General features: G+C 36.8%; 2 protein-coding genes across 4 annotated transcripts in view; both read right to left on the bottom strand.

Moving 5' to 3' along the window:
• cspg4b (chondroitin sulfate proteoglycan 4b) overlaps nt 1-6,745 on the bottom strand; it is a 29,289-nt gene extending 22,544 nt beyond the window's left edge. The window contains exons 1-2 of the mRNA XM_031305682.2: nt 6,446-6,745; nt 1,223-1,386 (exon numbers count right to left, since the gene is read on the bottom strand). Coding sequence (XP_031161542.2) covers nt 1,223-1,386; nt 6,446-6,572 — 291 coding nt within the window. The 5' untranslated portion in view covers nt 6,573-6,745. The remainder of the gene's footprint in view (nt 1-1,222; nt 1,387-6,445) is intronic.
• Nucleotides 6,746-7,872: 1,127 nt separating this feature from the next.
• Nucleotides 7,873-12,575, bottom strand: si:dkey-193c22.1 (uncharacterized protein LOC567837 homolog). 3 transcript variants are annotated; one of them, XM_031305737.2, is made up of 9 exons: nt 12,484-12,575; nt 11,386-11,413; nt 11,141-11,290; nt 10,925-11,045; nt 10,505-10,717; nt 10,199-10,282; nt 9,560-9,701; nt 9,150-9,312; nt 7,873-8,693 (listed from the first exon to the last, which is right to left on the bottom strand). In XM_031305737.2, coding segments are annotated over exons 2-9 (1,110 nt in total). In that variant the 5' UTR covers nt 11,388-11,413; nt 12,484-12,575; the 3' UTR covers nt 7,873-8,458. The 3 variants fall into 3 exon arrangements, with proteins under 3 accessions (XP_031161597.1, XP_035854838.1, XP_031161599.1); XM_035998945.1 differs by having other exon boundaries at nt 12,373-12,557; XM_031305739.2 differs by having other exon boundaries at nt 11,386-11,418; nt 12,378-12,523.
• Between the last annotated feature and the right edge of the window lie 447 nt (nt 12,576-13,022).

Raw genomic sequence — 13,022 nt, 5'->3', positions numbered from 1 at the left:
AGCCTGGCAGAGCTGCTTACAGGATACTTCAGATGAATAGTGTTGCAATATTAGCCTTTTTTACTACTAGTACACAATTTTAGTTAACTTTATTTAATTTTAATTAAAGCTGACTTCTCATATTTTTTCTAACCTGGTAATTTAAACGTATTCTACTATGGAATTTAGTGCCTTAAGAAATAGAGAGATACACTCTTTGTGTGTGATAATCATTATTAAATATTACCAGTGAGCTTTTTGAAATTAATTACATAATGCTTTTCAACTAACTAAGTCTTGAATTGAGCAAAAGGCACTCTAGTCACTGAGAAGACACATTTATGGCTGCACATTAGTAAGTGTGTAAGTGACAGTGTTAATAACAAAAGGACTGGACAAAGGAAAGAATAGCTTCTTTATAATAGAATATACCATTATATGAAGAGCACTATACATTGAATTAAAGCTGAAATGATTTGTTGATTAATCACTTTGTTGTTCCAAAGAAAATCAATAATTTTAGTAATTTCTTAAGCAGGAATGTCAAACATTTGCTGGTTCCAGCTTTTCAAATATAAGGATTGCTGCTTTGCTCTGATTTATACCATTCTAAATGGATTGAAAAACCAAGACATTTGAAGATGTCACTTTGGGCTCTGGGAAGTTGTGATGGACATTTAAAAAATAAAGTGACATTTCATGGACTAATTAATTAATAAAAAACAATTATTCAATATAAAAAATAGTCATTAGTTTCAGCCCTATATTACATTATATTAATGGAGTGATTATAGTACCAGAAAGTAAGTGCAGAGGCACACGTGTGTTACACTACTACTGTACAATATACAGTATGATCACACAATGATCACTCAATTATTCAAATACAGTAATACACAGATCAGCTGCTTTCATAATCTCCTAGTTTCCACTGTGACTGGTATGGAGTTAACGTTCACACCACACAGGCTTGTCTGCTTGTGTTACTGTGTTGAGAGACTGACACTGTCAACTGTGATGGAGCCATAGCTTACGGTGATCAGTGTGCGTGCGTGCGTGCGTGCGTGCATGCGTGCGTGTCTCTGTGTGTTTCATGTATTTTTATACGCGTGTATGTGGTCATGCACAAAGATCTGTATTGTGTATTGTATTGTATGCCTGTACATATATGCGCGTGTGCATGTGTGTGCTCATGTATGCTTCAACGCATATGCTCAAGTGCTGGGGCCATGGATGTACCCACCTGCAGGCGACCAGCATGGAGCTCTAGTAAGAAGTAGTCAGTCTGGCCAGCAGCAAGAAACAGCAGGCCGTTGGTGCTGGAGGTTCGAAAGCGAATGCGGAGCATGTTATGGTCGGACGACTCCGTTGCCTTAAGCTGTACAAAGCCGTCGCCATAGAAGGAAGCTGGAGAAAGAGAGAGAAAGAAGGATATATTTTTTTTTTTTAAAAGAGGAAAAGAGAGTATGTACAGTATGTGTTCAAATGTGGTGTTCACTGTGTCTTTTGCAGCCTGTTTAATTAACACTTAACACACTGAGTATGAAGGAGAACTGCAACAGAAAGTACAGTAGCAGCAAAAACAGCAAACACAGAACAAGTCGAGTCAAGCATTGTGGTCTTAATATAGCCAACATGTGACATTTAGATATAAAAGTCAGGCTAATTATCATCTTGGTTGTTCTTTACAAGTGGAGCAGAGTCTGTGTATTTGGGAAGCACGCACACACAAGCACGTGCGCGCGCACGCACGCACGCACGCACACACACACACACACACACACACACACACACACACACACACACACACACACACACACACACACACACACACACACACACACACACACACACACACACACACACACACACACACACACACACACACACACCTCTGCTGAGTTTAGCCTTTCTGGTGGGCCTGTTGTATTTGCACTTCAAGTGCTCAACCATAGTGATTTACATGCCTTCAAGTATGGAAATTATGAAGCACTAAAGCTGTACATATAGAATAATAAGCACCTTTAGGACGAAACTAAACCTGTGCATTGAGACAGAATTGCAGGTATATGCCTTCGCTCGTTTGTAGTTTTAAAAGAAAGTTGTTCACGGACTGTCCAAAATCATAGGAATGACTACTGAATTTAAAAGGTATTAGACTGTAATGCCACAACAGCAGTATACAAACTAAAGCAGAGGATGTGGAGGTGAGCACGGGGGAGTCAGACATGTTTGGACCTGCCCTGCCCTGACAGGAACCTTCAACCTGAACATGAAAGGCTCCGACATCTTCAAATTGTCCGTGGCCTCATGTTCCACAAACAACGTGGCGGACCGACCCAGCTGTTTCTTCTACCTCACATCCCAGCCTTTTCACATCACCCTGTATTTTGGCCTAACGCACTCTGAAGCTTTCTCATCCAAGCCTTCATGCCCAACAAACATTAACAACATATTTGCCTCTGTGAAGAAACATGTTTATTACACATTTGATTTATTTGTGGTTCGTGTCCCAGGGCAAGAACGGAGTACTGCTAATGGGCCAGAGTGACTCACTGGGAAAGCTAGATAAAGTTAATGTGGGTTAATGCATTGTTGTTACTTCTAGAAGGGTTAATGCACTAATAGGTAGTTTGCCTGAACAAATCCAATCTGTATGGACCGTGTAGTAATTTAACCCCATTAAACCAGTAAAGCATGTAAATTAGTCCTTCAGCCAAATCAATCAACAGGGGCTGATTTCAGAGAGACAAACAACTATATAAATCAACCTTAGTGTATCAAACATAACATGCATCCTGTGGAAACACATACAAAAACACAAAAGAAACACGTCAAATAACAATATCAATTTCTGCTTTTGTATCTCGGAGATGTCCCTCTGAACGTGTCAGTTTCTCTTCTTCTAGATGGAAATGATGTCATGCCACATCTCAACTTGGCACATATAGATCTTGAAACAATACAACATCATTTTACATACATGTTTTGTTATCATATGTTTATACAGTTTAAATTTGCTTCATATGTCAGATAGAGGTGTGAATCTTCACTGATCTCCTGGTTCAATTACGATTATCATGTCACCGATTCGATTCGATTCGATATCTCGATGCATCACGATGCGTCAAATATATTTTTCTATTAAAGCCATATAGGATATTTAATTCATAGCTTTTCAAGCTTCAAAAACAAAACATTCTGCAGTGCTCTAATACTAAATAAATTGGATACATAAAACTACAGCACTGAGCACATGGCACTTCCTAAATGTGCAAAACATAACAGAATATGTAAACAGAAAGGTTGTTAGGCATACATTAAATTGTAAACAGAAATAATCGATTATGGCCTGGCCGATTATCGATGCAGCATCGTCCATGTCCACGATTCGATGCATTGATTATTTGATTAATTTCAACACCTCTAATGTCAGAGTAACCTACTGTTCTTTGTATCTGTTCTAGTTTATCTTAACAGACAAATGTTGATATTTTGTAGGGCTGCAACTAACAATTACTTTCATAATCAATTTTTTTGCAGATTGTTTTCTCGATTAATCATTTGGTCTATAAAATGGCAGAAAATAATGAAAAATCACAATTTCTCTCCATCCAATATCCTAAATCCCGGCCTTCAAATATTAAAGTCCAAAACCCAAAGATATTCAGTCTACTATCAAATAAGACAAAGAAACGCAGCATATTCGTACAAATGATTTTGCATGAGAAATTAATTGGTTATCAAAATTATACATTTTCTTTCAATCGACTAATCAATTAAGCAACTAATCCTTGCACTCCTCTAATCCTCAATCCTCTAATCTTATCATAAATAAAAAACACAATACTAAACCATGGCTGCAAAAACAAAATGTGCACGTATTTTGACCAAGACTCGTTCATTTTGTTTATACCAATTAAATACATTACAAACAGTATTCTTCCATAACAAGAAGCTAAACATTGTTTTTCAGTGAACTTCACATGGTTGTCTCCATCTCATATTTCCCACTGTAGTCAGCTTCGGTGCTTATTTGTGCACAGCAACAAAACAGCACTGTTTTGCACTAACTCACACTGACATATTTCTTGGGCCCAGGCTGAATAATCAAGTAAAGTGCAAACTTGAACAATTATTAAATATATACTGTAAAACATAAAACACATATATATATATATATATATATATATATATATATATATATATATATATATATATATATATATAAAGTGCAAACTTGAACAATTATTAAATATATACTGTAAAACATAAAACACATATATATATATATATATATATATATATATATATATATATAATATATATATATATATATATATATATATATATATATATATATATATATATATATCCTCCAGTTGCTTACTTTCACCAAAGATTCCTCTACCTGCTGATATACAGTACCTTTTATTTATTTATAAATAAAATGTTCCCTTCAGAGAAAAAAAGTTTTTTTCAATTGCAGTTATTCCTATTGTTTGTTTACATCAAATTAACTGTCATTAACAGACCAGTCAGGTCATGTGTAATGTGCCTTTAGCAACTGTTTAATACAGCTGAAAATAAAGTAATTGATTGGCCCACAGGCACACAGCATCACTTATCCTTACTCTGACCCCTTGTCCTTTCTTATTTAGACGTCATGTTCATTCATCTGACTGGATCTGTGTGCATAACAGGGAGGAAGCATTCTCGTAAAACTAGCCAAGAGGAATGCAATGATATTTGTTCCTTAAATTCACAAGGATGGACATGCATGCTCAATTGTATTTTGGCGATGTCACAGTGACGTTAAAGTCGTATGATTGAACGTCATGTTTAGTTAAAACAAAAAGGTCTTTCCCACAGTTCACCTCCTTATATGGAACTGTATTCTTGGATAGCTGTAAAAGATGCCATAAAAGAACTGAACACTAACAACTAATGGTGCAATAGCAGTCTTTCTGCAAATACAAATGTGCATCTGACTTTTTATTTTATTTTATTATTGTATTTACTATATTTATTATTCTGTGTCTTTTGCCTTTATAAGGGTACTGAGGGTGAGTTGCGGAAAAATTTCGTCGGACAGCTGCTGTCCAATGACAATAAAACATATTCTATTCTATAAGATGGAAGAACATCTTAGTTGTTTCAGCTATTTTTGACATACTTACATGCTGAAACATGGACATTTTCGGGGGGTATGTAAATGAAAGAGCACAGTCCACTACTAGAAAACATTACACACACATAAACATAGCCGTGTACACCTGACTGTGTGCCTAAAGAAGCAGAAACAGGAGGTGTTTGGAGGTTGTTCTATAATCTACATGTCTGCAGGGGCAATTTCTGTGCGTCAGGGACATTTTTTTGGGTGAGATTTCACAAACTGCTCTTTCAACAACAAAGCCAGTGACCTTTTAGCGAACACCCGCTTACAGTTAATTTGAGGGGTGAGACCAGTGCTTGTCACTGCCTGTGTGCTCAATTTATACAACAGATCAGCGATGCAACTTGACTGAAGTGCCTCTTTGGGTTTTTGCTGACTGTCATGCCACTCTTTCGCTGATGCATTGTCAAAGCCTGGAACGTGGATGTTTTAGCAAAGGCTTGTTTCATAATTCCAAGGGAATACATACATTCTGAAATGCACTGAAGTAAAACAATTGTCTATACTGTAGTTATTTTCAATGATGGATAATGTGAGAGTGAGTCACGGTAATTCCTGATTATCCCCAGGGCCAAAGCCTTGTTCAACGCTGACTTTAGATGTCCATGCATCACACATGCATGGGATCAAATCAACCAGAGAGGCTAATGAATGACCACATTTGTAAATAATGTACATCTGAAGCTGTGACTCACTAAAAAACACATTTTCTCCCCCCCCCCCATTAGCGCTTTCAATGCAACGACAACTGTCCATTTCTGTCATTCATTTGAGAAAAGCATGCAGAATCATGCTGCTTAAAAAGCTAAAAATTGTTGCTATTCTGAATTGGTGATTAACACTGCAGCCAAACACCCACCAGCCAGACCTCATTCACAACGTATTCAATTCTGTTGAGGTCAACATTTAAATACCTGTGAACCACTACAGCAGCTCAACATCACGCACAGAAAACATTTAATAATTCTCTGTAAGGTGATACTACAGTAAGCCTGATACAGAAATAGTAGTGTAGCCTACTATGAAAGAAATCACAGCCAGCAAAAAAGGGTACAAGACAATTTGTTATGACCACTGAAGCGGTAGCCTGGAATTCTCAAGTAACGTTAACGTTATGCCTTCAGCCGGGAACTCCTATTCCCTCAGAAAACCACAAACACCTGGAAGAAACTCGTCAAAGCTAAGTAACATAATGATATGGTTACAGTATTAACAAATCGGCATTGAAGCACCTTCAAATGAGTTTATCTCTCATTTGTTTTCATTGAAAAGGAGTAAAAAAGTTGTTACCTCCCGACGCCAGCTCCACCAGAAGCGACCACCAAAGCAGACCGCGGAACCACAACTCCTTCTGGGTGTTTTTCACAACAGAGTCCATCTTTCTTCTCCCGGTGGAAACACGAATGTCAGAGGGCATGTACGGTTACATATTTACAGACATGATTTTACTTCTCTTTACGCTTCGGCAAGTACCGTCAAACACAACAGTTGTGTGCGTGTGTGAAGCTACGCAGCAGAGCAGAACCTGAACTGAACTGAGACACCGATGTAGGTCTTCGCTAAACTCCGCCTCGTGTGTGTGTGTGTGTGTGTGTTGTGTTGTGTGTGTGTGCGCGTGCGTGTGCGCGAGTGTGTGCGTGTTCTTCTCAAAGAAAAAAAGTATGTCAGTATATCAGTTTTCAAAACAAAAGATATAAGAAGAGGGAGGGGAAATTGCTGGCCAGCTCTATTGATCAGATTACAGGTAGGCCTACCTTAATGTACTAGCTATAAAAAGAACCTTCGTTTTTAATTTAAGGTGGAAATTCCTCCACATTTGGTCAGGTTAATTCATGGGTAAATTTGACTGCAATATATTAAAGTGTTTTATTTTGTTATATCCTCCGTTTAAAAGTTTCTTAAAACCCTCAAAAACCTGTTTTTTAATTTGAGCCAATCCTACATTTCCTATTAAGGGTATTTTAATGGGATAGCTGCATGGTTTAACAGCTTTTAATTTGGGAATGAAATCCACGGATTCACCCCGACGTTTTGTTATCATGGCTAAATAAATATTGTTCTGTAAAATGATAAAAGAAGAACCAAGCATAGCAACTTTTGTGTTGTTCCGACTGTTTTCCTCCTCGTTTTGACGAATTTAGCCCCTGATCAGCTCTGCTTTCTCTAATAACAGATCCTGGTCCAGTTTAGCCTCATTCAAGACGGGCTTTTCACAATAAGAGACACCTTTATGAAACAGCCCTTTGAGGCTGTAATAAATACATTTTAGTAGCTTTTTAATTAAAAATTGTGTGAGAGTGGCTATATTTTTAAGTCAAACGAAAATGTAAATAAAGCTGGGGAGGGTCTTGTTTTTTTATATTTTTTTTTATTTAAATGTTCATACAGTCCCTAAAAGGTGGAGTGGCACCAACAATAGAGACAAATCAATATGTGTATAAATGTTATGGTATAGCCCAAATAAAAAAGTTGTAGATTATCTCAGAATAATCTGGGCACCACCAACACATTCTAATCTAGGAAAAGTAGAACTATAAATAATGTATATAATAATGTAACTTCAAATTATGCCCAGTCCCTGCAGCAGACTGCAGCCACAGAAAAGATCTTTCGTATGTTGTAAAATGTATAATGCTCCTTTGTTTAGACTGCATGTATTTGAATGTGTTGTTGTGTGAGAGATTTGTAGTCAATAAAGAAAAAAGGCAAACAAATTGTTAGTTCCTTCATGTTGGGTTTAATGTGTCTGAGATCAATAAATAGTTATTCAAGAGAAAATATTACAATAAATCAAGAAAAAAGTTTCATTTTATAAAAACATGCAAGTTAATGAATCAAAATATTAAAGCAACGTCAGTAGGATATAGTTGGCCAAAAAAAAGAGATGTAGAGTGTAACTGTTCTCCCATTTCAATACTATGTATAAGTGTGCTTTACTGTGTTTTTTTTATTTATTATAATACTCATTGGTTCATAATTGATTTCACTTTTCTTAACTTGTATTTTACGTTACTGCAAACTGGACAACAAGTTTTCAAGACAATATTAGAATCATGCTATTCAGATTCCACTTCACACAAGAGTTGATATCAAAAACCAATCAGATGCAACTGCTGGATTTACTCAATTACAATCTGTTCAAAACATAAATCATTATTATGGAATCACAATCAAGTTAAAATCAAGGCTTAATACAATTCATTGTGAGGTATTAGAGCAGATACTGTAAACAAAGTAAGTGTATGGCACAATCATTAAAATATTAGTGATGATTGGATGTTTTTCTGATGCTCTGAAGGGTCGTCAGCAGGTTCCCAAAAGTTTTCTGTACTCATGTTTGATGCAGCTGTAGATGCAATGGTAGAAGCGCCTGTCTGACACCATGAGGTCAGTGACGATCTCAGTGTGGTCAACTCTGGGCAGCAGGTAGAGCGACACCTTTATGGACAGCGTGGTGAGGAGATCAGAGAGCTTTATGGAAGATTCAAAAGGAACGATAATGTCATTGGTCCCGTGGAGCAAAACAAACGGAGGCACTCTGGCAGAAATGGAAACAAGAGAATATTGTGTGAGAAACGTGAGAAAGGGCAATAACTTCATACTATTATATACTATATATATATTTTTGTGAGGACTCTTGTTGTGTTTATTTTGATATTTTCCCTCTATTAATGGATAAGGCACCAGTAGGTTTTGGAAATATGCCTGAATATGAATGCTCTACATTATTTGTTGTGTGGATTCATTATATAGAAATCGACATCCATGTACTATAGATTGCCATGGAATGATTACTGTATATATATATTATTATGGTTACTATAGAGGGGTTGTATTGAAGTTTAAGCTCTATCCATAGTAATGGATATGTGAATGAATGTTATGCACTTCTGCCTGATTTCATGTGGAAGCTGTTGATTGGTGCACAAAAAACAGTCACCCCCTACAAAAGACGGCTTCTCAGGATGTGACACCATTTGTCGTCTTGTCTCACCTGTTCAGTTTGTCCTGGCTCAACGTCTTCAGTAAGTGTGTTGGTGAGTAGTACGGGAAGTTCTCCACTCCATTCATGGCTTTATGCATGGTGGAGACATATTCGACTGCCCGCTTCTGCTCGTGCTCATAATGGTCCATGATGTTGTACACGCCACTCAGGCCTGTCCGGAAAAATATGAGAGATCAACTGAAAAGAATTCTGGCAATCAATTTTCGGAAAAAATATGAAAGAGGGAGATGTTTAAAGTCCTATTCAGATCACAGCAAAGGCAATAAAAAACATTTTCAACAACAATTCAGAAGCCACAAAATTATCTTTGTGACACACATACATTTATTAAAGTTGAGTTTACTTTAGCACAAAACATGGTTGCAATTGTGACTGATGCACTGCACATAAATCCTTACCAATAACTCCTCTAATTGCCAGTGTAATGTCCTTCAGCTTGCTGGCCTCTATGAAAAGCTCCTCTCTTGCATCAATGAGAAACAGAGTGGTCAGTGCACACAAATGTGCACCCGCTGAATGGCCTATTAATACTATGTTGTCCTATAAAAGACAAAAAAACACAACAACATGTGTAATGACATTATTTAAAGTGAACACTGGGTCAATGTGGATCAGTACTCTCCAAGAAAACATTATTATATTAGCTTGTTAATAAATTAGAAACCGATCAGATCGTTTGGATCAGTGCTACTCATCCTGAAAGATAAATGTTTTAGAATTTATTCATGATATGAGTTTAGTCTGTGAGCTTAAAGGACCCATGAAATTGCTTTAATATAATCATTTCCCACATGCTTGGACAACTTTTTTTCTGCATGAAAAGGGATTTTGGTAAATGGGAATGGATTCAGGAAACGTTAAGCTACTTGCAGGTTTTTAAATTATTTTTTGGAACATATAAAAGATTTCCAACTTTTGGGGGTTTAAAATAAATGGTCAATCTTACCATTATAATCTGAAAGTTTTCCTCAATTTCCAAAGAATCCCTGATGTTATATCTTATACTTATCTTACTTGAATACTAAGATATTTCTTACTTTGTCAAAGTTGAACTTCTCACCACTCTCTTGGACCCAAACCAAGCAGTCAGCAATATCTTGGACCATCCCTAAAACGTTCCCCTGGCAATTAGATGAAACAAGCAGTCAGTTCAGATACCACAGTAACATTTATAATGAAATGTCTTATCTGTCATTTGAGTTACTGCAGTATAATTCTTACTTACAGTTCATAAATATGAGAAATACTGTTCATATTCCAGTGACACTCTGAATTTGAAGAATTGTTTGTTGAATAAATCTTTAACCCAATTAGACAACGGTGTGCTGTTCTAAAGATTTTACCTTTGGATAGGTGAAGTAATCGGGACATATGACAGTTGCACTCAGTTCTTCAGCCATCTGCCTCGCCAGTAGACAGTAAATGGATCTATCTCCGGAGCCCCATGCGCCTCCATAGACGAAAACCACCAGCGGTGCAAGCACATCTTTAGACATGCCCACATTTGGAGGGTGGTACAAGTCCAGCTTGTTGCTTCGGCGGCCAAATTTTATTCCCTTTGAGTCCAGGCAGACAAAACTGTGAACTCTGACACAATTTTTAGGTATTGCATAACAAATGTTCCATCGAGTTAAAGTGATGAATGCTGAGACAAACATAACTTTAAGATTATTTCATTTTAATATTTACTAAAATGTCTAGCCCCTGCCATGGAAAGACACATACACTTCTAACTTTGTCTTTCTAACTTATCGTTAACACACCTTTTCGTAATGCTTACGGTTTTCGTCATTCTTGTACCATGACTTCCACTGAAAGTAAAGTCTCCCATATTGCAGATATTTAAGAGTTTCCAGCACAGCTTTGGTCAAACAGTATATTCGCCTGAAGGAGAGGCCAAACATGAAAAAGGGGATTAAAAACTAACTCTTCCTAATGAGTAAAAAACAAGTACAGATCTACAGTATTTTACAAGTTACCTTGGTTTTAGTGCTTCTATGTACTTCTTATATCCAGGCTTATTGGGCCAGCCATAAATCCACTGGGTAGCTAGAGAGATGGAGTATGGGAGGCCCACCAACAGGACGCCTACCGACACAGGCAGTGACATGTGATATTTTAACCCTGACCTTCAAAAGTAAAAAGAAAATACATTAATATATTTCTCTTTCAAAAGTAATATCACTCAATGTTCTTTAAAATGTGATCTTTGAGAAGCTCTTACATGTTGTGGTTCTGTCTGTCTGTCTTACCTACAAAGAAAAGAGAAACCTGTCATTGGTTATATTGCTATCAGATACAATGTTTAATAAATAATTTACTAATGTTTCATAGATCACTTATGAGGCATTAATAAATGGGTTGGCAGGTTGTGTTCATCATCATCCAGCTTTTTGGGTCATCATAAAAAAAGCTCCAATCGACCGTTTGATCACTAAACTTTTAGAAAAATGCTGCAGAGCATCAAAATCCATTTGCTATTTGCAATAAACGACCTGATGGATTGCTATTAAAAAAAACCTTCTTATTAATCATATTTATGATTCCAAATTAATTACTGAGTTTTGCTGTTGGCTTATTAGAAAGTGAGACCCTTAATATCACTGCCTTATTAACATTTGTAAATGCTTGACTGATGGCTAATAAGTAGAAATGAATTAGACACGTATTACCCTTAATTAATGACTTAACACAGCCAGAGAACATTTTCACAACCTGGCTACCCAAACGTTGTTTTAATTAATGGCTTATGACTTATCTATAGAACATTATTCAATGGTGTATATATATATCATTAATAACGCCATTATATATACAACCTTAATATTGGGTTACTTAGAAAGTTGTACCGTTACCCAGTTTTCTTTACATGTACCAGTGCGCCCTCTAATGGGCCTTTACACAATAACGCCGCTGCTTGTTACAAGCTTCATCAGTGCTGCTTCTACTCAGACATGTCTATGCTTCTACTCGGTTAAAGAATAACACACATCACATCATCCTTTGATAAGGGATACTGACGTCGCATGGTCATTTCATATTAGCTAGCTAGCTATGAGCTAAATTTGAGCAATTAAGGTTACATGTTGTGGTCACCTGCTTTTCACATTTTCGGTGTAACGGTAAAACTAAGTTAACCTTAACGTTAGCTCTTTCAATTTGAACACGGTAATGTTAACGGTAGCTACACCGGAAGCCAGCGTAAACATATCAAAATATAATCATATGTAGCACTTAATGCTTAAGCCCATGTCCCGATGTGGTTTGGTATTGAATTCTTTGACTCGGATGAAACGATGTGGTGGATAACCTCACACATTACCTGACTGTCCTCCAAGCCGGTGTCGGCCTCACACATACAAAGTTAAATACGGCTAAGCGAGAGGATAAACCTCCTTACCTTCCGTTTTGGTAAGGAAAACCAGCTAGCTTCCGGTGTTCGTCAGAAGTATTAGCTAAGTATTGTAAACCAAGTGAGTAGCCGTATAGCTGATAAAAATTATAATACACAGATAAAGTATGTAATCTATTTATTTATTAATTTGGGTACCCGCTGATGTGCCCACGTAAATTAAGTTTTGATGTGTCAAATTACACGGGTTTTTATCTTTTGATACTCAACATCTCTGCACTGATACCCCGGAAATAGATACTAAAGAACCCTAAAGAACGAGCCCCTTTTATGTAAATAGCGGAAATCTAGTTTGTTTGTCAGGTTTATTGTTGATAATTGAATATTTGTTTTCTTCTCGTAACTTGAAGTCAGTTTACTATCTTTTACTGGATTTTTAAACTGCGTCTCACAGTCTTCCCCAGCAGATGGACCTGTGGTTGGCTCATGTAGTGGACACATTGTTATCT

Source organism: Sander lucioperca, chromosome 2 (assembly GCF_008315115.2).
Source record: "Sander lucioperca isolate FBNREF2018 chromosome 2, SLUC_FBN_1.2, whole genome shotgun sequence".
Classification (NCBI taxonomy): Eukaryota; Metazoa; Chordata; class Actinopteri; order Perciformes; family Percidae; genus Sander; species Sander lucioperca.
The sequence above is the reverse complement of the archived record's forward strand: the minus strand, read 5'-3'. Positions and strand labels throughout refer to the sequence as shown.